The sequence below is a fragment of the Colias eurytheme genome, chromosome 11, assembly GCF_061535395.1.
Source record: "Colias eurytheme isolate Ceu_HAF_F1 chromosome 11, ilColEury1 Martin Lab GWU primary, whole genome shotgun sequence".
NCBI classification, from domain to species: domain Eukaryota; kingdom Metazoa; phylum Arthropoda; class Insecta; order Lepidoptera; family Pieridae; genus Colias; species Colias eurytheme.
The window spans coordinates 2541988-2567005 of NC_142990.1; the positions used below are offsets into that span (position 1 = coordinate 2541988).

At 33.7% G+C, this 25018-nt stretch overlaps 1 protein-coding gene across 1 annotated transcript; it reads right to left on the reverse strand.

Moving 5' to 3' along the window:
- Positions 1-217: 217 nt before the first annotated feature.
- On the reverse strand, positions 218-23637 carry pcm (5'-3' exoribonuclease pacman). The gene is made up of 32 exons (XM_090106796.1): positions 23330-23637; positions 20587-20813; positions 20062-20114; positions 19657-19817; positions 19154-19318; positions 18540-18822; positions 17913-18073; positions 17579-17683; positions 17117-17168; positions 16939-17020; positions 15988-16180; positions 15326-15499; positions 14680-14791; positions 14180-14358; positions 13338-13507; positions 12579-12716; positions 12247-12314; positions 11250-11461; positions 10536-10665; positions 9418-9545; positions 8753-8934; positions 8128-8326; positions 7113-7372; positions 6238-6396; positions 5142-5238; positions 4807-4881; positions 4649-4716; positions 4118-4211; positions 3669-3866; positions 3013-3104; positions 2560-2653; positions 218-2394 (listed from the first exon to the last, which is right to left on the reverse strand). The coding sequence occupies exons 1-32, from the start codon at positions 23402-23404 to the stop codon at positions 2308-2310; spliced, it is 4473 nt and encodes a 1490-aa protein (XP_089962922.1). The 5' UTR covers positions 23405-23637; the 3' UTR covers positions 218-2307.
- Between the last annotated feature and the right edge of the window lie 1381 nt (positions 23638-25018).

A 25018-nucleotide genomic window follows, 5' to 3' on the forward strand; every position in this document is an offset into this window, starting at 1 on the left:
TTTTATATAATGAAACATTTTAATACTATATGTCCACTTTTATTAGTATTGTATTAAGGAAGCCGATAATACTTGAGAATGTTCTCAAGCTGATACAGAAATTGTTGGACTAGAATAAAGCAGAGACTGAACAATCTCAAGAAAAAAAAGAGATTAAATTAGTTGCCATAAACATAAATCACTTATTCATTTTCTATAGAGAAATAAAACAAAACAATACTGTTCACTTCTTTATTGTTTCAATGTTTACAATAAATTGTCTTTATAAAGTTGATACAATAATTCATAACAAAAATAATAAAATAATATAAAGGAAAAAAATGGATTTCTTGCATATTGCTGCCATAGTGAATGAAAAATGATAAGGCCTTATTATCAAATTTTATGTGAAAAACAATTTTTCTTGCATATTTTGCACTATAGGCAGTTCACATTCATATAGATAAGGAGTTTTCTAATCAATAAACTTTGTGAGCTATTTAATATCAAATTATTTTCATATACTGAGAGATATTATACCTACATGTGTAACAACCCAATGAGATCTTAGTTTAATTTTCGTGTGATACGAAAAAATTGTAATCGTCACAAAATGCAGATAATAATAAGTTTATATTTAACGCCGCACTTATATACTATCTTCAATTCCAAATATTATGACAAAAATTTGTACAAACATTTAATTCTTAATTCTTAAACTGCATACTTAAGATTGTCAATGTATTTGTCCTCATTTCTACATTTTATGATTTATTTTATAAAAAAAATTGGTACAGTAGTAAAATAGTTTTTGAAAAATTATAAGGTAATAACAATTTTACAATGAATGTACATTTTACATAAAGAAAAAAAAATCTTTTGTCCAAAATAGTAACTGAATTAAGAATTTATAATTAGGCTTAGTGTTAATAATATGGTATCATATTTTAAATGAATCTTAGTATATACTTAGATAGGAACTAATATACTATCCATTTGTACTTTAGTAAAGACAGAAATAGAGCCAACAATTTCTTAACAATTTTTCCTAAATATTAAGTAATTTATTTGATTCTATTGAAGAAAATAATTTGATTTCAATTAATAAATGCTCCATTGCTTATGCTGTTTTTTTTATTTATTTTCACACAATTTTATTTTTTTGATGACAAATCATATATTTATGTTAGTAGTAAATTTTTCGTGATTTTTTTTTTATAAATATAATCTCTTTCAGAAGTATAAGGTATAAAAAAAAGAAACTAACACTAGTCACACAATCTTAACGCATTACTTAAATAAAACGTCAAACTAAAAACAGGAACATATTTTTGAAATTCTTTACACAAAAACAGCTCACAATAAATACGAACATTTCATAATACATATTTACAAAATGTATATGTCGCAGGCAAATTGTATAATCTCGCCGTTTACAAATCCTCGGCATTTGGTAATATGCTGAGGATTTACTTTTTCCAAAATTCTACAAAAAGACGGTCGCGAGCCGACTGAGCCCCACTTCGTGGAGCTCCTATTTCTGTGTAGTTTTAAAAACACGAACCTAACCTAACCCACCCCCTTATCCAAACGAAAAATTTCTGATTACGAATTCTCGACATATTACAAAATGCCGAGCTTTTGTAAACGGCGAAATAATAAAATTTGCCTGCGATAATAATCACCATTTGCATCATTCATTTTCAATAACATTAATCTTACTAATTCTACCGACTTAACCTTTAAAAAAATAAGATCAAAAGACCAGATTGTCATTTAGAAAAATACAACAGATAATAGAAGACTTTAAATTTATTCAAACTAACGTAATTACGATAAACTACGTACGTCTAAATTTAAAAATTATAATGCAAATGATATGTGTTGCTATTAAAACAAATATATTATAAGTACAAAGGTATAGATAGGTTAGAAACAGAATTCGTTCTTCAAAAACGGCACACTAACGCACACAAGATTAGATGTCAAAGTAAGACGGCATGATTCAAATATCATGAGCGAAACAGAGACAGCGAAAAAAAATTGTGGCTAATTAGCCACATTTTGACGTGCTGCTTCTTTCTACACCTTTTTACCTATAATACCATTGTATTAAAATACTAAATTTCAATAACCCGCGCCAATAACGAAGTAAATTTTAAATTGTCTTAATGTGAGTGGGACAACAACGTGCTTTTTACAACGTGTGCAAATGAGACGAAATGATGTTTAAAATTCGAATCATTATTGGCGCGGGTGTAATATGTCAAAAAAATAGATTATAAAAATAAAATATTTTCAGTAAAGTAAATAATATTCGCATAAAATTTAGTCCTGGAACGGCAGATTTGCTGCTATTCTTTTCTTCCTTCTTTGTTTTTGTTGTTTCGTCTCAGGTTGTTGATTTTGTGGCGGCTAAATATAAGAGATAAAATTAAATAGTAGATAAATATTAAATATATTATAGTGTAATAATATTTTGTTCAATTTACAAATGTAACTACTATCAACTATTTTTTAAAACAACAACAATTTAATTTTTTATACGTAAAAAAATATTTTCAATAAATGATTTTTCACCTGTGGCAACACTGGCTGCGGCTTGGGAAGTGTTGATTTGGGAGCTGGTATCCCTTCCATATTCCTCGGAGGTTGGCTCACATTGTGTACTCGTCTGTAAGGAAGTATTTTTAGTCTTAAATAAAAAATATACTATTTCAGAGAACATGGTATGACAATCAAATGCGAATATTTAAAAAAAAAACATCAATTTCATAAGAAGCCGATGTTTTTTTTTCATGAGACAGGCTTTTTTGGCATTGATAAATCCAAACTACAAAAAAAATATGTACTAGTAAAAACTAAATTATTTCTAGGAACAATATGCTATATTTTTGAATTTTTTATCACAATTATACCTCATCAAAGCCTATACTTTACATCTACAAACAACTATTTAACAAAATATTTTGTACACCCAAAAATGGATTCTACTATAGCTATAAAAGTATAAATATAAAAAAGGTGTCTCACCTCTGACTAGTTTGTACTTGCAGCGGTACAAACGGGTTGGTCACGTTGTTACTGCTTCGCGCTTGATTCGCCGGCGGTTGGAACTGAGGATTCTAGAGAATAAGGGAATTGTTATTTATATTTTTGTTTATATTCGCTCTTTAATTTATTTGGTATGAATATATAAATATCTGGTCGAATTCGAAGATATGCCAAAACAATATCCACTAAAAAAACATAACTCCACAACGTCAGTTTTTTTAATCAAAATTATTTGTGTCGATAAATTAATCATGCTTAGTGTACATGTAAATATAACATGCAAATGATAAATAAATTAATATTCAATTTGGGGAAATAGCAATATTATCTTCAAAATGAGTTCATATTTGAAAATATCACACCATGACATATGTTTATAAAACACTGAATTAACTTGAAATTAAAACTTAAACAAGCTACATATTTACAGTATGCATAGTATATTAAGAATACAAATCGTTGTATATCTATTTGACGGTATGCTCTTATTTCCAGAGAGTTTACGCCGTGAATTAAACTGACTGGCAAATTCATATTATGAACGCAATAACCATAGCTTGTTATATACGCGCGCTAAGTACGCTTTCTATCTGACAAAGCCATAAAACTCGAATAATTGAAACAGAAATATCTACCTGTACTTGTTGTTGCGTCCAGCTGGGCGCTAGTGTAGCGTATGCACTCGGCAAGTGAGTTGGGAACGGCGGGAACGGTGGCCCACCCAAATTTCCCACATTCCCCACGTTCCCCACATTACCCAAATTACCCACATTTCTCACGTTACCCACGTTCGCGAGTTGCGGCGGTGGGTACGTCGAGAACTGTGGCGGTGGCTGTGGAGTATAATGTATTTTAATTCATCATATTATGTACTATAAAGCTTTTTATTCCCTGCAATAATACAAGGAATAAAATAAATTTGCCATTAATAATTTTACATAAGGTACATACTGTGCAAAAACACTAAAACTAAGGCTGTGGATGATTGATCTCTAAAAATAGTACTAAAACATAATATACCGACAAATTTATTATTTTTATCTCTTTTAAAAAGTGTTATGTTGATGTGAGTGAAATAACATACCTTGTGATAGTTACTGTTCGCCCATTCATTGTAAGGCGCCGGCGGTCTGTACAGATTCTCATTCGGTTGGCGCCAATTTTGTTGCGAGTGTGCTCTATGAATTCAATTACATTTATTAATAATTATTTTTTTAACAAAAACTTAATTGTCAGAACTAGACAAAACTTAAATGCTTTTAGATAAAAAAAGAATCATCATAATCGGTTCGGAAAAAAAAGAAAATCAAGAATAACAATTCCTTTTTTTAATTTAACATTTTAAAGTTAACACAGTTTTAATATAGTGTCTTACCCAACAAATATATTCCAAAACGGTTGATTAAAGCTGCTTGAAACGAGAATTATATATTATAAATTAGGGTTTATATTCTTATTCAATAATGTAAAATTATAATAAAAAAAAATGATGCGTTGTACGATTTGTCTTAAACACGCGGGTTCGAATCCCACCTCATGAACGATTCTTTTCTATTCTTCAAAATTTTCTCTTTTAAAAAGCTAATTAATTGTAAAAAAAAAAACAATAACTCACTTGGGCGGCGTATTGCTCTGTTGTTTATCATTTTTGATTCGCCAATTTGCGTTCTGTTCACGGTTGTTCTGAAATAAAACATATATTTTTATTAGGTATATTATGCACAAGTATAGGTATTTGATTATTGAAGAACAGTTTCTTGCAAATATTCTTACTTTATTTTGCTTGCTTTGATCCGTCTCATTTTCGCTTATTTTCAACAAAGTTCGCAGTATATTTGTTGCATCGTCCTGTTAAATATATAAAAAAAACACTGCAATTTTTATAAAAATAGATAATTGTAAACAATTTTTTTATAATTTGTCGCATTTGCAGCATTTGCACGTCATTTGACAGTATTAAATTAAAACCAAATGAAATTAACTGAGCGTGAAGTCATGTTGACAGTTAAGAGCGTAAAAAAAAGCCAAAAACACGGAAAGAGAAAATCTCCACTAATATTAATATTTTATTATTCATATAGAAAATCTAATAAAAATAAATGACAAACCTTTGATGGAGCAGTGCTAGTGTTGTTAGCGTTGTTTTTAACGGCTACGTTTGCATTGTTCTTGTCAGCATTTGCGGGTTTTAACTCTCTGGGCGGACTGTAATAAAATAAGTTTTTATATAAATTAGAATTAGAAAACATTACCTATAAAGAATGAATTAAGACTTCAAATTGAACGTTAAAATGCAACTTTTTTATGTACTTTATTCAAAAAAAGATTAACAAAGAACTTTAATTAAAAAGTCAACAGCTTAAAAGACAGTGAGACAGTTTAAATTCGTTAAAAAATTACGTTATGAACAGTCATAAATTGCATTGGTGACCAATGTTTTTGCTAGTTTATCTTTAGCTTATTTGCACGGAACCCTAATGCCCGTTTTCACCAACAACCCGTAAAATTTAAGTGTCACCTAAGTCAGTTTAGGGGATACCTAACGTAAAATTTGCTTTCACCGACGGATAAGTGTCACTTATATCGTGCCCTTAAAATTTAGGGGGTGAATATTCGATCCCCTAACGTTTAAGTGACAGATATTTATCCTATTTAACGTATTAAAAATGGATACCGACGACGATACACGAAGCAACTTGAGTCATTGAAAATGTCACTGTGAAGTGTGATTTTAGACAAAATATAAAAAGTTGTGTTTTTTATGGTTTTATGTATTTTTAAGGTAATAAACTCAATATTTACACATAAACTAAGTGATTTTTCAACTAAATATCAATAGAATCCTATAGTCGATTCACTTTTCGACTAACATTGCGTAGCATCCCCACACTAAACGTCACTTAACTAGGGGTCTCTTATTTAGGTGACCCTTATGATGGTGAAACAGAATTTAGGTTAGGTAGTGATTTGAAGGGTCCCTTAAAATAAGGAACCCTTACTTAGGAGACTGTTTAGGGGTTACTGGTGAAATCGGGCATTAGTGCGACCCGCACTTGACTATTTTTTTTACTGTTCAACACAATACTTTAAAATTTCGAAGTGAAACTTCTTGGAGTTGGCGACGATATTGGTATCTCTGAATCTTGGTAAAGAAGTTTCACTTCTGACACGTGTGCCCGGCACACACGCTCATTTACACATTACCTATAGCTAGCGAACGCGGAGTGATGTGTGTTGTCCCTGCGCAGTATCGCGGGCGGGTGTGACACACCCCACGTGTTGCTGTCTATATGTGCGTCCATCTTTGTTGCCGTACGGAGTTTGCGCCCGTACGATATATTCAGCATGTTTGTTGGTAACATCCTGGGAAATAAAACAAGTTATTAGTAATTATAGATTATTCATAAGTGAAATATGTATTTGAGTAGAAGTCTCAAATAATATATTTTAGTGGTTTCTATTTTTACTTTTAATGTAGCTGTCTCTTTAAGGTATGAACGTTGGAAAAGTTTTATTATTTAAATTCTAAACTTTAAAAATATATCTAAACACTGTTCACAATTATTTATTATTTATAAAATAAGAACGTAGTGAAAATCGAAACGCCCATACGAATATATTTCCGTACTAAACGTAAATTACGTACTAAACATTAACATATTCCATTTTCAATACTCACTTATAGAAAAGGGTTCGTCGAACATAACTTATAACTGCGTGTAGCATTCATTTTACCCAAAAATCTAATTATTAAAGCAACTAAACACAAATAGTGACGTCACATCTCACCTATAGAACTGGGGTTCATCAAATAGATCCTCCGCCATTGCTCCCGTGAACGGTTCATCAAACATAACTTGATAACTGGGTGTAGCATTCATTTTACCCAATAATCTAACTATTAAAGCCACTAAACACAAATAGGGTTCATCGAACAAATCCCCAAATTGCCCCCGTGAACGGTTCATCGAACATAACTTGATAACTGGGTGTAGCATTCATTTTACCCAATAATCTAATTATAAAACCAACTAACTTAAAAAATAGTGACGTAACAACACATAATTTTCAAATCTCACCTATAGAACCGGGGTTCATCAAATAGATCCTCCGCCATTGCCCCCGTGAACGGTTCATCGAACATAACTTGATAACTGGGCGTTGCGTTCATTTTATCGGATAATCTGACTGTATTGCTGTCTGTGGGCTGATATATTGCTGTTATAGTGCCCTTGAGTCCGAGAGGGACGGTGATATTATGAGCCACACATACAATACGGTCGTACATCTTGAAATCTGCTTTTGGGTCCGGGGATATGTTACCCTCGTGGAGTTCCGGCTGGAAGGTACATATTGATTTATATGTGGGAATTTAACACCTATTTTTGACGTGACAACGTCTTATAATTCGATAGAGCCGGCTGCACGCACGAAAAAACATGACTCATGCGGCGTTACCTCGCTCTGAGGCGTTCCGTAAGGCTTGAAGTGCAAGCGAGAGCGCGGAACGAGCGACAAAGAAGCACAATCGGACGTTGTCACGTTCAACTATCGTCAGTAAACCGACTTTACAGACAACCATTTTTTTGTACAAAAACAATGATAAGCGAAAAAGCTACCTATATGCGTTAAATGTTTAAAATTAAAAATAATTGTGTGCATTTAAATAAGCATTAGTCTATTTTAATTTAAATACAATATAAACGTCATTTAAAAATGCGAATAAAAATAGTGTATAAAACATTATTTGCTCAAAATTTCCAAAATAATTTGGTAAAATTTGTTTGTTAAAAAATCCTACTGTTAGAGAAACCATATCATTACTAGTCTACTTTTAATGCTCAAGTAATTACATTCTGAAAGCAATTTACTAAACATTATTGTACATATATTTATCCATACTAATATTATAAATGCGAAAGTAACTCTGTCTGTCTGTCTGTTACTCAATCACACCTTAACTACTGAACCAATTTGCATGAAATTTGGTATAGAGATATTTTGATACCCGAGAAAGGACATAGGCTACTTTTTATTGCGAAATATGTACCACGGGCGAAGCCGGGGCGGACCACTAGTTTATTATATACTAACCTTATACAGCAAATTCCACTTAACAGACAGGGTGACCTTTTTCTCTTGCGCTTTTAATTCCACCAATTGCGTATTAATATCCGACCACATGGCTTTCATTTCCTCTGGTTCCAGCGCTTCGGAGCCACATTGCCGTCTCGCTGCACTGCTGTGCGGTTGGGACTTGAGCCACTTTTGGATTTCTTGCGGTTTCGCTTGCCTGGAATGTGGACCTTATTAATGGGTGATAAGAGTGATTTTCGCTTGGACAATAAACAGTTTAAGACGTGATGAGGGGATTATGGCTCTTATTCACGCGTAGTAAGAATGATTTTTGTTTGGTTAAATATTGATGGGTTCCTTACTTCTTTTGAAAAAGGCGATTCTTTTTCATTGTCAAGAGAATTTTTTTAGTATAATTTTTGCTTATCTTTCGTTTTGCTAGCATGTGAGAATATGGACCATAGGATGTGATAATCAGAGGTAAACTTTAGATCGAACACTATGAAGGGAATTTGATGCATATTTGGAAATGTTATGGGGGTGATAATAGCGCTTTTAGAACAAATTCCCTTACATAGCTGACACAAAAACAAAAATTATAGAAATTTTCCGATACCGCTACAAATATTCTAAAGTCACTCACCCAACAGCATTAGGCCATATATCGGCTTCGAAGAACACATCGTGGTTGGTTATAAAGGCAAGCCTATCGAATAACTCCGGGAACTTCCTTGCGTAGTTCTTGACGAGGTCGATACAACGCTGCGAGTAAAGCCACATGGAGGTCACTTTGCAGCGACGAGTGTAGCCCGATATCTCTTGGTTCTATAAAAAAAATTTATTATTAAGCTATTGCATAGCTTCTATCGCGGGCCTTGAGCGCGGGGACCGAATCCAGAAATTCCGTAACGAAAAAACCTCACGCTCCCCACGGGGACGGGCACGGAGGTGTGGCTTGAAGGCATAGCATGCAATAGCTTTACCGCGGCAGTCCCCGAGTGCCACACGTCTTTTTTTTTACAACAGATATTACAGACATACTGATATTTTTAATTGAAATAATTATGTTTGACAATAATTTCCGGAATAATCACATAAATACCTGTCTGGCATGCTACAGATGGTTAATAATCCTATCATTATAGTGAAATGACCTCTATGTTTCTTCCGTCCAAATTTAAACAGATTTTTTTTAAACCTATAATAACATTTATTCTACCAGCGCGGCATATTGCAAACTTTTAATGACAATTAGATCAATAAAATCTACGTTCTTGCAGCCATTCTTATTCTTTTATTAATTCGTACCTTTTTGTTAAACTTCAAGTTGAGTCCAATGTTGATTTTGTTCTGATTCTCAGTCGGCAAGTCATTCCTTACGCCGAGTATCACCAACACTGAGCCCGTGATCCGCGACAGCATTTGCGTCGAAATACCTAGATAAATGTATTTATTTAAAAATATTATGTAATTTATTTTTGACAATAAAATCAAAGACGATTACAGTATGTAAGTCAACACTTACATACTTTTGACTACCAATGTTGTAAGTATTTCTTTTTTTGCATAATGGTAATATTTTCAACAAAAAAAAATCATTCAAATAACACTTTAACACTAGTTTAATTTATGTTATTTTTTTATATTGTGTACGTGCGTGCGTGAATGCGTTAATCTGTTCGTGCGTGTTATTACCATTTAATTGGTAAATGTTAAAAATATGTTATGACGATTCAAAAGAGCTTCTAGAAGAAGTGTAATTGAATAAATAAATGTGTGTGTGTACTAAGAGCAGTGGTGGCTCAGTGGTGAGATCTCGGACTTCGAATCGATAAGTCCGGGGTTCGAGACCAGGTGAGCGTGTAGGAAATAAATTGATTTTTTTTCAATTTATCTGCGCATGTTGTAACATCGCCCCTGCTCGAACGGTGAAGGAAAACATCGTGAGGAAACCGTCATGTCGAAGAATTAAAAGTTCGACGGCATGTGTCATCCGCCAACACGCAATTGGCCAGCGTGGTGGATTATGGCCTGTACCCTCACAGGAGGCCCATGTCCTGTGATGATGTGTGTGTGTGTACTTGTCATTTGTGTGTGTATGTATTGGTCTAAGATCCGAATATAGGTCGACCTTCACCGGCGTGATAATAGAATGAGACCAATTTTATAATAAATGTAGTCTATTAAAAAATCTATTAAAGATGGGTTGACTGAAAAAATCCTGGACAGGATATTTTTAGTTAATTATTAAAAAAATCTTATTATTTTTTTAATTATGCAGTGTTGAGAAAATAAACAATTTTGTTATAAAACAGCGCTCATACTGATACATATATTTTTTCTATCATCCAATCAAGACGCCACCATTATCACGCCGGTGAAGGTCGACCTATATTGGGATCTTAGACCATATGTCTGTGTCTTACCACAAGCGGCGGCCGCGTGGTTAGCATTCCTGTAGGGGCAGGCGGCGGCGTGTGGCCGAGCTACCGGCTCGCAGCACTCGCGGACCGTCACCTTGATGCGCCCGCTGCGGATCGCTTCTGCTCCCACCACCTGGAGACCAACAGTTAAACGTATTTTGAAGTGAAAACTTCTTTAGCGGCGTTGAGCACTTTTTCTGTAATGGGTATAAAATCTTAAAATCGCGTCAGGACACGTGACCTGATCGAAAAAGCGTAAGACGGATACCATTCCAAAATATCAAACATGCTCAACGTTAATAATCAAGTTTTCACTTCTGCCGGAACTCCCGGAGTGCAACTCGTCTTTTTTTTGACGTGACAACGTCTTATAATTCGATAGAGCCGGCTGCACGCACGAAAAAACATGACTCATGCGGCGATACCTCGCTTTGAAGCGTTCCATTTGAAGCCCACAACCGATATAAAATGAAAAAGCAATACAAAAACAAAGAAAAAGACAAAAGTGACAGCCCTTTAGGAAAAAGGGGACCAACTCTGTATTTAGCATGAGTTTCATGGTTTTTTGCTTTAAAACAAACGAGAACGTGACCATCGCGCCGAAGCGACCGAGTGCAGTGTGGCCGGTCAACCGCAGTTGAGTCCCATGGTCAACAAGAACAACTTGTCCCCAGCAGGATATTAAAACCAAACAAATTGAACCAAAAAGATACTCACAGCAAGACACCCATAATACTGTCCCATAGTCAGTAAAAACAGCTTATCCCCAGTAGGATAGGCCTCCCCTGGGGTCAGGAACTTAGCGGGGGGCTTCAACATAGTTGCCTTAGCGTTAGCCACTGTTGCTTGGAGTGCATAACCACACGCCATTTCACACCATTCCTCTTCTAACACCATTGATGTGTTGTCTTGAATCGTGTATTTGTATCCTAAAAATGGACATAATAATTAATAAAAAAATAAATAAATATTACAGGACATTATTACACAAATCGACCTAGTCCCACAGTAAGCTCAATTAAGGCTTGTGTTGTGGGTACTAGGCGACGATAAATATATAATAAATACATATATAGATAATAACACCCAGACCCAAGAACAAATAATTGAGTTCATCACACAAATATTTGCCCTGACCGGGGATCGAACCCGGGACCGTCGCGTCGGCTCAGTAGGCAGTTCGGTTTAGTTAGTTTAGGACATAACTTTAAAATGCATCTAGCCGCATATTTTTTTTTAAACAAGACAGAAAAAGCAAAGTACATTCGCACAAATTTCTGTATCTTGCTGATATTATAAAGCTGAAGAGTTTGTATGTTTATTTGATTTAACGCGCTAATCTCAGGAACTACTGCAACTGGTCTGATTTGAAAAAATTTTTTGGTGTTAGATAGCCCATTTATCGAGGAAGACTATAGGCTATATATCATCACGTTAAGACCAACCGGAGCGGAGCAATGCGGGTAAAACCACAAGACACAGCTAGTAAGAATTATAATTATATTTCATCATTGCCCTCTTATTATTCTTACAGATATTTTGATTTCCATTTTACAGGATATTTTGTTTTATTTTTATAAAAAATTATAGAGAACAATACCTAAACAACTCCGTACGTTTTGGTTTAATAGTACCTACGTATAATTATGAAGAAATGTTACCTATAAATTATTTATAAAAATTTATAGGTAACATTTCTTCCTGTTAATGTTACCTGTTAAATTTGTTGCGTGTATAATGACGTGAACATCACCCAGCGCGATACCCAAACGATTCATGTTGCTAGAATAAAAAGAATGTGTTTAGAAATATGCAATTATTTATTAACGTATCTTTTATCGGTATTTTTTAACTTTGTCTAATATTTGTCTAATTTAAATATAACCAAATTTAAAACCTTTATAAGATGCAAATTTAGTTAAAATAAGTTAAGCACCCTCTAAAAGCAGCTTTTATACATAGAAAAAAGGGGAGAATTTAATTCCAATTAAAACAAAAAAAAAATACCTAGTTTATTTCCCTAGAATTTCGCCGATAAATACTTACTGTTCAATAACAGTAGATCGTTCCGACATCCACTGTTTGTGCATGTTGCCAACATTGGGCTCAGTTGAATACTTCACTTCGTTGTTTTGTTTGTCGATGTGGTGCAAGCGGCATTTCTCGTTCGATACAGACACCACTCTGGTAGAATATTATAAATATATTATTTCGTCACCTGCGTACGTTTAGTGTCAAGAAACATTGACTAAAATGTTCTATTTATTATTTACTAGCTTTCCGCCCGCAGCTTCGCCCGTGATTTCAAGAAAAACCCGCATAGTTCCCGTTCCTGTGAGATTTCCGGGATAAAACCTATCCTATGTGTTAATCCAAGTTACCCTCTATATGTGTGCTTAATTTCATTGTAATCGGTTCAGTAGTATTTTGCGTGATAGAGTAACAAACACACACATACACATCCATCCTCACAAACTTTCGCATTTATAATATTAGTAGGAGTAAGAAGTAAGAAGTAGGAAGTAGGATAGGATGATAGGATAGGTTAGTAGGATTTCTTTTTTATTTTATTTTTTTGTACCTTTACATTTACATTAGGTATTATGTATTAAAATTATACATATAAGTTATTAAAGTAGTGTTGTATAGCAAAAAATATTATCAGTTATAAATTATCAATTAAAGAGTTACCAAAAATTCTTAAATTTATTCAACTATGAACCCCATAGTTATAGTAATACAAGATATAAGACTTAAAGTATTAAACTAGTTAATTGCTTATACATACTATCTTTCCATACTTACTTAGCTCTAGTAAGATGCGGCCATCCAACCCATATAACTTTTCCCAATAGATTATTCGCTACTTCCTCTATTGGCGGGTTTGTGTCCTCTTCGGGAAGTATCTTGACTATCATGTTCTCGTTACGGGAGGGCTGATCGAACACCTTCACTTTACACTTTTTAAGTTGCGTCTGTGAAAATTAGTATAAGTGAAGTTAACACATCAACAAAATCTTGGGATATATTGTATTTCATCAAATATGTTTAAATCTTTGAAGAATTTTCTAATGCAGTAAATGGAAGAATTATAGCTTATTCATGTCAGGTAAGGGATACATTTTTTTAACATATGATATTTTTTAATGTTTCATATTACCATAAAAACTAAGGATGATAAAAATTGGAAGCCGAAAATTATCAGCCTTCCTCTACCGCATATCCCTGTCCTCACACTATCCTTGAAAAGTATACCATAACTTTGCCAGAATATTTTCTCAAAATATGGGGAACATATCTGCCAGGTAAAACTTACCTCACACTTCAAATGTCGCATAGTATCAAGGTCGCTGAGCATCTCTAACTCCGCGTGCCACACCGCTTCCTTTAGCGCGTGATTCTCATTTACTAGTGGAATATTCTGGACTTCTGGTCTAAAGAAATCTCTAAAAATGTTCCATCTTACCTCATACTTCAAGTGCCGCATAGTGGGGAATCCCGGGAACAACAGATCCCGTTGTGCGTTGGGCAACATGCCACGCTTCTGCCTGTCTTCGGGCACCTATAGCTCTTTACAAGACACTATTGTTGGTATATTCCGGAATTCTATCCCAAAAAAGGCAAAAAAATGTTTTCTAGCACCTTACCTCATACTTCAAGTGCCGCATAGTGGGGAATCCCGGGAACAGCAGATCCCGTTGTGCATTGGGTAACATGCCACGCTTCAACTTTTCCCCGGGCACCTCTAGTTCCGCGCGCCATACGGCCTGTTCTAACGCGTAGTTGTGTTTTATTTCCGGGAAATATTCCGGCGCTTTTTCTGGACCTGGATAGAAATGTTATTTATAAATATTAAATATGTACAATTGTTTTTGGATGACTCAGTATTTCGGAAGAAACAATGTGACTATAAGATGGAAAGAAAAGCAGGCAAGATCACCAAACTTAATTTAATTTTCCTTGGCAATATGTTAAAAACTGAGAAGTTCATAGGGTAATCAAATCGAAGGGTATCAATTATCATATATTATATATGTAAATACAAAAAAAAAGGATACAAATGCGATATGCTGCAGGTCAATTTGCAAAGAACACAAGCTGCAATTATAAAATAATTATGACATAATCAATTAAATATAAACAATACCTAAGCTAATTGGAGACCAGTTATAAATCATCATGGGTCCGTGCATATTCCGTTTTAACTCTTCTTCAGTCAATCGTTGGTAACACGGTGCCATGGCTGATAGAAGATTTGTCTGAAAACAATTGAATGCTTTATCATTGTATTATTTATACACACAAGAACAAAATAAAAAGTAGTTATTACGAAACACACTTCAGCATATTTTTTTACCGATTTGTTATTCTCTTCTCATTTTAAATTTAACTTATTTTCATTTAAATATTTGCACACCCAGATAGTGGGTAGAATGTATTAGCGCCTTAACATTGTAATAACACCTTTTTTGTAACTACATTCTTGTAAATAAATGTAATTTTAATTTTAATTTTTTTTTTCTGAATAATTTATTTAAAACCAATATATTGTGTGTCAATTTAAGTTGATACAAACTTTACGTGCAGTGCTATATTATATAGACAACATAAATTCATTTGAAATTGTCTTTGTTAGTGCCCTAGATTTAAGACGGGTTAAAAAGTATTTTTTGATTTAGGTATCATCGCATTCCTCAATAAGGCACCTAGTTCAAATCAAAGCTAAAAAAAATATTCCGACCGAATTGATAACCTCCTCCTTTTTTTTGAAGTCGGTTAAAAGTCAAGCATACCTCATCAATAAACGGTATAAGCACAACAGCCTCCCAATCATTCTTCTTTCCGTTGAGATCAGTTTCGAAATTCACTGGATAATAGTGTACTATGGGAGAATCTTCGTCTGTCATCAGATCGTGGAACGGAGTTGGGAGTAGGTGCTTACTGGCCGCGGGGAGTACGGCTAATAGCTATAATAAAAAAAGAAAAACATTAGAGGAAGGCAAGAAGCTTATATCTAATACACTGGAGATTTCAGTATGAACATTAACTTGTAACAAGAAAATATGACCTTGAATGACGCCTGTATGTTTTTTATCCCTTTCACACCTAACTTGGCAAGTGGGCTTGCCAAGCAAGCTTCTTGGAGGAAGGTATTTTCGCACAGATTAAAAAGTATTGTTTATGTTCTGAAGTGATAACAATTACAAAATTTGGAATTACATTGTTAGTTTATGCTTTTATGACAAAAACATCTGTGTGCTATTTACTTAAATTCAAATGTAATTGAAATTATATTTAACTATTTAAGTACTTACTGTCATGTTTTTTTTTTAATAAAATTCCCCACTACATAAATAACTGCCCAAAAATATGTCGCATTCTTTGTTTATTATTTCTGTGTCATATTCCCATTTACTTTTTCAAGAAAAAAAAACTTTTTTCAAATTACCCTCACCTGTTCAAACGGTTTAAACGGTTCTCCCAGCTCAAATTCAATCTTGAGATCTTTGAAGCCCTTGATATCTGATATGTATGGCGCATAATGGTGTGGATAATACCAGCACCATGATGGACAACCTTTATAGTAGTAGAAGAGATTCCATTGTATCGCACGCACGTAGCCCTCCGCTTGGTCTGCTAGTACTTCACTATAGAGTTAAGTGTATAAAAGTTTAAATCCTATTAATATTATAAACGTGAAAGTAACTCTGTCTGTCTGTCTGTTACTCAATCACGCCTAAACTACTGAACCAATTTGCATGAAATTTGGTATGAAGATATTTTGATACCCGAGAAAGGACATAGGCTACCTTTTATTGCGAAATATGTACCACGGGCGAAGACGGGGCGGACCTCTAGTCTTAATATATATAAATCTCGTGTCACAATGTTTGTCCTCAATGGACTCCTAAATCACTTAGGGCCAATTTTTCAATGGTTGGATAAAACTTATTCTAATGTATAAAACTACCATTTTAAAAACGTATTCTAATTGCCCGTATTTGACAGTTTACGTGACATTTTAATATTATCGTGTTATACTTTATTGGACGGATAAGTTTTATCCAAGCATTGAAAAATCGGCCCTTAACCGATTATAATAAAATTCGCACACCATGTGCAGTTCGATCCAACTTGAGAGATAGGATAGTTTAAACATGTAGGTACCACGGGCGAAGCCGGGGCGGACCGCTGGTAAATTATAAGTTTAAACGAGAAAAGTTTGTAAACAAACATACTTAACAATAAGATTTTATTACAGTGATGCGTATGTGTTCTGAGTTTAATATTATTTTACTTTAAATTTTTATGAAAACTGCATTTTTGTTTGAAAAACAATGTTGATACTATTTAATATTCAGTATGTCAAAATACCACACTATGTTACAAAATCAAAAAAACTTACTCAGTAACTTTAGAATAATCTAATTTATTCATATAGTAATCCTTTTTGTGAAGTATAAACTCCATTTCAATGTTTGCTTCCTCTGAAAACAAAAAATAAATAAATATTTTTTTTTGTCAATAGACAAAACATAAAAAATGAAAGTAAATTTATTTAAATAATAAATAATTTCAATTACCATCACTTGTTTCTTCATATTCATCGTCATCGTCCATTATATCATCTAAAAACTAAATTAGAAAATAAAATCAAATGTATTCAAGTGGGAGGAAAATCTAAATCTTAGGCAAGGATTTATATCTAGAAAAATAAGACATTTATGTAATAAATACAAATACTGAAGAAATACATATACATATATTTATGAGCTGCAATAATATAATGTAATTTTAGTAGAAAGATGAGATTAGATTTTAGTGAAAGGTGAACTTAACTAAAAATGTATTGTGGCTAATATTTTTTTGTTTGCAACAGTATAACTCAAAATCTATTCAACTGATTTCAAATTATTTTACTATTAGATAGTTCTATTTCTTACAAGTGCAATAATTAAGCTACTATTTCCAAATTAGACAGCAAAAAATATATAAAAAGGCATACAAAAGAAATAATTATAATGAAATAAAAGACAAAATTTTACCACTTCCTGTGTAGCATTTATAAGTGCTTGTAATTCATCATCTGGCTTGTTTGCTTTGATGTCGTCAATGTTTACATTGAAAGTGTCGTCGTTGTTTGGTTTATACTGAAAATTATATTATGTTTGTAATTTGTGTTACTTCAAGGTCTGAGATATTTACATATTAATAGCAATATTTTTTTATAATGTTAATATTACGAAATTTAGAAGAACTGACTTTTGAATCTTATTTTTTGTAATAAGTAGTATGTTTTCTAATAATTGTTTTTTTTTTTCTTTTAAAGACATAACATGAAAAACAACTCTTTCTCATTATAAAAATATAAAATGTTACCTCTTTCCTCTCTAACATATTTGGTCGCCTTCCAGTTTTCATTTCAAAATACTTAAGATCAGCGTATGTGTCTTGGAACTTTTCCTTGTCTATCTTAGCCAGTTCTTGCATGAAAACTTCGAATCTAGCTAAATTTAAATCTCCAGCTTCATTTATGTAGCCTGTGTAGGAATTTTAGGTTAATACAATTTCATGAGATATTTTGTATTACAATTAATTAATAAACCTATACCATGGCATGTAGGTATAGTGAAGTCCCGCGTCCCCGTGGTGGGGTAAGGGGCAGATGCATTATGCATACATCTGTTTCACTGATCGATTTTCTTTAGGGACAAGTAGGTGATCAGCCTTCTGTGTCCTACCAGACCGAGACATTTTTTTTTTTCTTCATCTCTACCGGGAATCGAACCCAGGACCCCTCGGTTCTACGCTCGGCTCACGCATCAACCACTGTACCAAGGAGGCGGTCGGTGGCATGTAGGTACCAAGACAAAAAAAATGCTTTTTTCTCTTAGTTTTTTCATTTGTGCCTTGTTTTTTTGTATTTTTAGTTTAAGTGAAACATACTTATAAAATCATTTTTAAAGAAAATAACAAAGACTAATTTATAAAAATAACCACACTCACCGTCCAAAGTCGGCAAGACAGTCATATAAGTCTTATACAACAGTGGCATAGCGTCATTGCTTATATGCATATTTGGTAGGTTCGGTATAAAATCGTTTCCCACCAAAAATCCCATAAGTACCCAATCATCTACTATTTTCTCTATATCATATTCAAAGGGTAATTTATCCTTAATCCCAACAAATTCTTGCTCTAAATATTCTCTAAGAAGCGACAAGTGTAACAAGTAAAAATTAGTTTCTTCAGGGCTCGTCGCTCTTTGCGTTGTTTTGCCGAATTTCACCTAGAAATGTTCTTATTATTATAGAAATAAATATTAAACAATAATAAAATATCGCATGTGCATTAAATACAAATTAATTATTAATTTTAATTTTTCAAATAAAATCGTAAGATGAAAACAGTAACAAAATGTTACACTTAATTCACGCAATTGAATTTTTATACCTTTTCTTAATTTGAACTATTGCTACAGCTAATAAAAGTGATAATTTCATTTGAATGAAATAAATAAATAATTGATTAACTGCATGTGTCTGTACAAAAGTCGAAAATTACATTAAGAATCAACACACTAGCCAATAAATAAAAAAAAACCGTTTTAAATATCTTACTTCCTCTCTCAGTAGAGCGAAATGTGGTTCATGTGTGCACATCCCAAGCATAATAAGATCAGCGTCCAAACCATACAGACAGTGCCTAGTGTTGGGATCATAGTCAGACTGGGAGCGAGCCCAGCGAATGTAGTCCATTATTTTATGTTCTCCTTCTCCTGGCGTCTATAATATAATTTGTATGAATAAACTGTGTAATTGTAATTAAAATTAAATACGTTATATTATTATCCCAATGTTTCGCACGCTTTGCAGCGAGCATAGTCACGGGGAGATTCGAAGACTGCAAAACTTCGGCGTACTAATATAATGAATAAATCGCGATTAAAATCCGTTAAAATCTTTAATCTTTAAATGTATAATACTTGCGTAAAATCAAACACTAGAAAGTACCATTAAAATTATTTAACTACTAGGAAAATTGTGTTGAGAAAGGTTATTATAAACATGTAATAACAATAAAATGTGCTTAAAATTAAGAATATAAACACAAATTGAATTACCTCATGTCCAGACAGAATAACTTTCACCTTGGACCATAGTGGGTCAGACGACATCTTGGTCTTAACAAAATATTTGAGCTGCTCATGCAAACGGGCCATGAACACTGTACCAGGTGTAATACAGTTGCTGTCAAATCTCTTTTCTGTAGGGAGCACTTCACCTGCAAATTAAATTATTATGTATATGTTTGAAAAGTAATAAGATTCATTTATTTTGTTTAAAACTTTATTATGAAAGTTGTTATTTGTTAAAAACTACTGAATATTGACTTTTGTTGTGAATGAGGGTATTTGAATATTTTCCTTTTTTTCTTTTATTTGCTTCAAGTGAATTTTCAAATATGTACCATATCTTGAATAGTTTTTTATAAATCATAATCTTTAATCTGCTAATGATTCTGATACCTTTTGATTTTGCATCTTCCTCCAATTGCTCAGCTTCCCTTGCTGACCTAAATCTGTAGAAACATTTCATTTTTACATTATTTTTCATTGATACATTATTAATAATTATCCACAACTTTTAAATATGCAGTTGTATTGTATGTGTTATAAAACTCATATATACACACTAGCTGTTCCGCGCGGTTTCACCCCCCTAGCTCAACTCCTGTTGGCCGTAGCGTGATGTTATATAGCCTTCCTCGATAAATGGGCTATCTAACACCCAAAGAATTTTTCAAATCGGACCAGTAGTTCCCGAGATTAGCGCGTTCAAACAAACAAACAAACAAACTCTTCAGCTTTATAATATTATTTATTTATTTATTTAACTCTTTAATAGTTGTACAGAAGCCTTAGAACTACTTACACAATACACATAGAACAGAGTACAACTATTTTGGCGGCCTTATCACTTAATAGTGATCTCTTCCAGGCAACCACGGTAAAAGGTAAATATTAATATAGATTGTTGGACTAAAGACTTACCTTCTACCTCTTTGTTGATTCATCTTAGCTCTAGGTGCCACACCGTCAATAGCCATGAAGAACAACTTCTTAGGTTTTATTATTTGAAACAGTATACTTATATAATGAAATATATCCTTAAATATCTTCTCTTCAGTGATTCGGAAATGCGGATTTGAATCATCTGGATGTGAACAATTGTGAATGATCCCATTCATGTCCAGATACATATTGTCAAAATCTGGTATCTAAAATTAATTAATGTATGAATATATTTATAAATCAATTAAATATTTGGTATTTCTTTAGAAATTTGCGGCACGAATTAAGGGGGGGGAGGGGAGGGAAAGGGAGGGGGGAGGTAAGGGGAGACCCCTTATAAAGTGGGGGGGGGTGAGGAAACCCCCCCTTCTATTTTTTTTTAATTTTTTTGAGATTATATTTATACTAGCTTACCGCCCGCGGCTTGGCCCGCTTTGACTTAAACCTAATAAATTATATACTAAAACCTTCCTCTTGAATCACTCTATCTATTAAAAAAAACCGCATCAAAATCCGTTGCGTAGTTTGAAAGATTTAAGCATACAAAGGGACATAAGGATAGAGAAAGTGACTTTGTTTTATACTATGTAGTGATGTAGTTAGAAATATAACGAAGATTATGGGCTTTCTTGACTGCTCCGGCGCTGCAGAACGTGGCGCTTGCCCCCGTGTACCTCGTTGCAGGCAGGAGTCTTCACTCGCCTTCGTAGCTTCGGCTTTTTGGTCGCCTTTGGCAACCAGCCTCAGCCACTCCGGCTCGCTTGACTCTGCCTGCTCCTCAGCACACGCGGATGCCACGCTCCTCCACGCCTCCGACTTTTTTAATACACTCTAGTGTATGACAGACAAGTACCACGTGGAATCGGGGTGGACAGATTCGTTTCTGTGATTAACAATTTGTATGCAATATACATACAATAAAAACATTTTTTTTTAAATAATTATTTATTCAAATCTTGTATTAGAGCAGGCTCCAAGGAGATGTTCGTTTGCATAAATAGCGGACCTAAATCTGACTTCTGATATATATTGTATAGATCCCAGACATCCTATAGACAGATGTTGCCAACCAGTTTTGTGGTCCCCTTCCCCGCACCCCGGTAATTAAAGATGGCATACAAAGAAAAAAATAAACATTTCCAAAACATGCCGCGTGGGGTATCAAATGAAAGAGCTTATTGAGTAGATCACGAATATATAGCATACTATAACATTTCTTACACTTTCTCTAAGATTTTTTAGAAAATTTACGAAAATGGTCCATTTTTGAGTTAACTTTAAACCACTATAGATTGAAAACTCATGAATATATTTTTTAAATTATTATTTTAAATAATTAACAATAGTCCATTGTTTACGATTCAATAGTTCGTACAGTGAAATAGTTGCATGGGGGAGTGGGGGGAGCATCCAAAGATGGCGAGTATATTTTCAAGTTTATGCCAAATCTAATCACACAGAGGCTGATTCAAGAATTTTCTGCCATATTTTTCATTCAGTCAAACACAAAGACAGTGCAGAGATAATTATTCTAAGCCCTGACACCGATATTTTTGTATTAGGCCTTTATTTCTGGCATAAACTTGAAAATATACTCGCCATCTTTGAATGCTCCCCCCACTCCCCCATGCAACTATTTCACTGTACGAACTATTGAATCGTAAACAATGGACTATTGTTAATTATTTAGAATAATAATTTAAAAAATATATTCATGAGTTTTCAATCTTTAGTGGTTTAAAGTTAACTCAAAAATGGAGCATTTTCGTAAATTTTCTAAAAAATCTTAGAGAAAGTGTAAGAAATGTTATAGTATGCTATATATTCGTGATCTACTCAATAAGCTCTTTCATTTGATACCCCACGCGGCATGTTTTGGAAATGTTTATTTTTTTCTTTGTATGCCATATTTAATTACCGGGGTGCGGGGAGGGGGACCACAAAACTGGTTGGCAACATCTGTCTATAGGATGTCTGGGATCTATACAATATATATCAGAAGTCAGATTTAGGCCCGCGATTTATGCAAACGAACATCTCCTTGGAGCCCGGTCTATATACATGTTTGATACAATTTACAATGGCAATGAATGGATCCATTTTATTTTTTTCCACCCATCGTCTCCACATACTCTATATTATCACCGAAGTTTGCTGGGTGGTTATAGTTATCTTTTTTTAAAAATCTTTTTACAACATGCCACTGGGACTCAAATGGGTCAGAGGCAACAAATGGGTTGTCTGGGTCTGAGTGATTACCTTTTTTATGAACATACCCATATTGCCCCAAACAATCATATTATGCTCGCCAATAATCCGTATGAATTCTTGTCCCCTCAGCAACATGCTTTTGAATGAACTATGGTTTTTAATATGTACATTAAGACATTTTTTATCTCTTTCAAACACAATTCTTGTAGTTTTGTCAATGTAACTCAAACAATTTTGAACATAATCTCAAAAATTAAAAAAAAAGATTTCTCTGTAATTACACGTTTCCGCACGAAAAGCCGCTATAATAATGTATGTTTCGGGGCATCATTACCGATCGATAAAAATTAAAATCGCGCCGAAATTCGTGCCGCACGTTTCTAAAGTCAACCCAAGATTTCTTATTATTTTATATTGGAAAATATCACACAGTTTCATCAAACGACAAATTGGTACGATAAGCTTGGAGGCTTGTTGTATTCCACGTAGAGTTATAACTTATAACAATTACCTGATACTGTTTCACCAGCTCATTGAGGCATGGATATCTCTCACTGGTGTACCTGAAGAACTTTGGTACACCCATTTTTGATTTGTACAAGAAATGCCTCAAAAATTGTTGATTATTATATACGTATATACGAAGGTATCTTCAAGTCCACTTTATAACCTTATTATTGTTTTTGTCATATAAGTCAACAATGAAGAAATACGTTTAAATTCCAAAACAACTACATGTATGTTAAGGAAGTCCCATACATTTAGAAAAACTTTCAAAATTATTTTCGAGTTTTGATTTAACTAATTTAATTCAAAATAGAAAAGATGAATAGAAATTAGAAAGAGAGGGAGATATGACAGTAGATAATGACAGATTAAGTGACACATCAATTTAAATCCACAGAGTACATATGAAGTTATATCCTCTGTAAGTGGACTCCAAGAAGCTCTTGGTTTGAAACTTATAAGCGCTTATCGGCGCTTGTCATGTTCATATATTTTCCTGCGCGGGTTACCAGCACTGACAGGAAAATATATGAACATGACAAGCGCCGATAAGCGCTTATAAGTTTCAAGCTTTCTTTCACCAGTGCAAACTTAGCACCCCATCAATGGAATTTTGGGTCGAAAATGACCTTGATCGTTAGGTCCCCGTTAGGTCCTTTAAGGTCCCACAATTTTTTCGTTAGGTCCCCTTTAGTTTTTTTTTAAATAATTTTTTAAATTTTAGGTATAAAAAAAAATGCACTTTAGCACCCCATCCATAGAATTTTGGGTCAAAAATGACCTCAATCGATAGGTCTCCGTTAGGTCCTATAAGGTCCCACAATTTTTTCGTTAGGTCCCCTTTAGTTTTTTTTTAAATAATTTTTTTTTAATTTTAGGTATAAAAAAGTTACACTTTAGCACCCCATCCATAGCAAAATTGGCAAATTTTATCAAAATCGTATTCTTTACCGTTAGGTCCGTATGGGCTCATCATTGAAATTGTTGAATTATTTATTTTATTAAAATTATAAAATAATAAAAACCTGCGCATGCGCCTTAGAGCATTAAGGCATGCGCACATCATACATAAACAGCGCGAAATTTAAAATGGTATCGTTTCATTTATTAAATAAATCTATTGTTCTGAGAGTGCTTATTTATTAAAAACCTACTTTTCAACCTAGAATTAAAATAACCTGGTATTAGTGTCAATCTATGGTGTCAATATATTTTTTGTAGCGGCCACAGGGCCACACTACGGTCGAGGTATAGATTCGGAAAGAATAACATGCAACAAATCATTAATTTGATTCGGGATGACCTTCGCGTGGACACTCGAGGGGGCGGTATTCCAGTGGAACTGCAAGTGATGGCAGTTATTCGATATTGGGGCCGGCATGAGGTAGATGTGACTTGTGCTCTAGTTTTGGATATATACAATAGAAAAGCCTGTATAACGATCTATTACATTACAGATCCAAGAAGATTGTGCTGACATTCACAGAATGAGTCAACAGACACTTTCCCGTTTGTCCCGAAATGTTGCTATTGCGTTAGCTTCTAAAAGTTCGCGTTATATTAATATGCCGTCGAACTCAACCGAGGAAGCCAAAGCAATTAGGAAATTTGAGGCCATAATATGCGGGATGAAGCGTATCATTGGTGCAATAGATTGCACTCATATTAAGATACGCAAAGTGAGTGGAGAGGC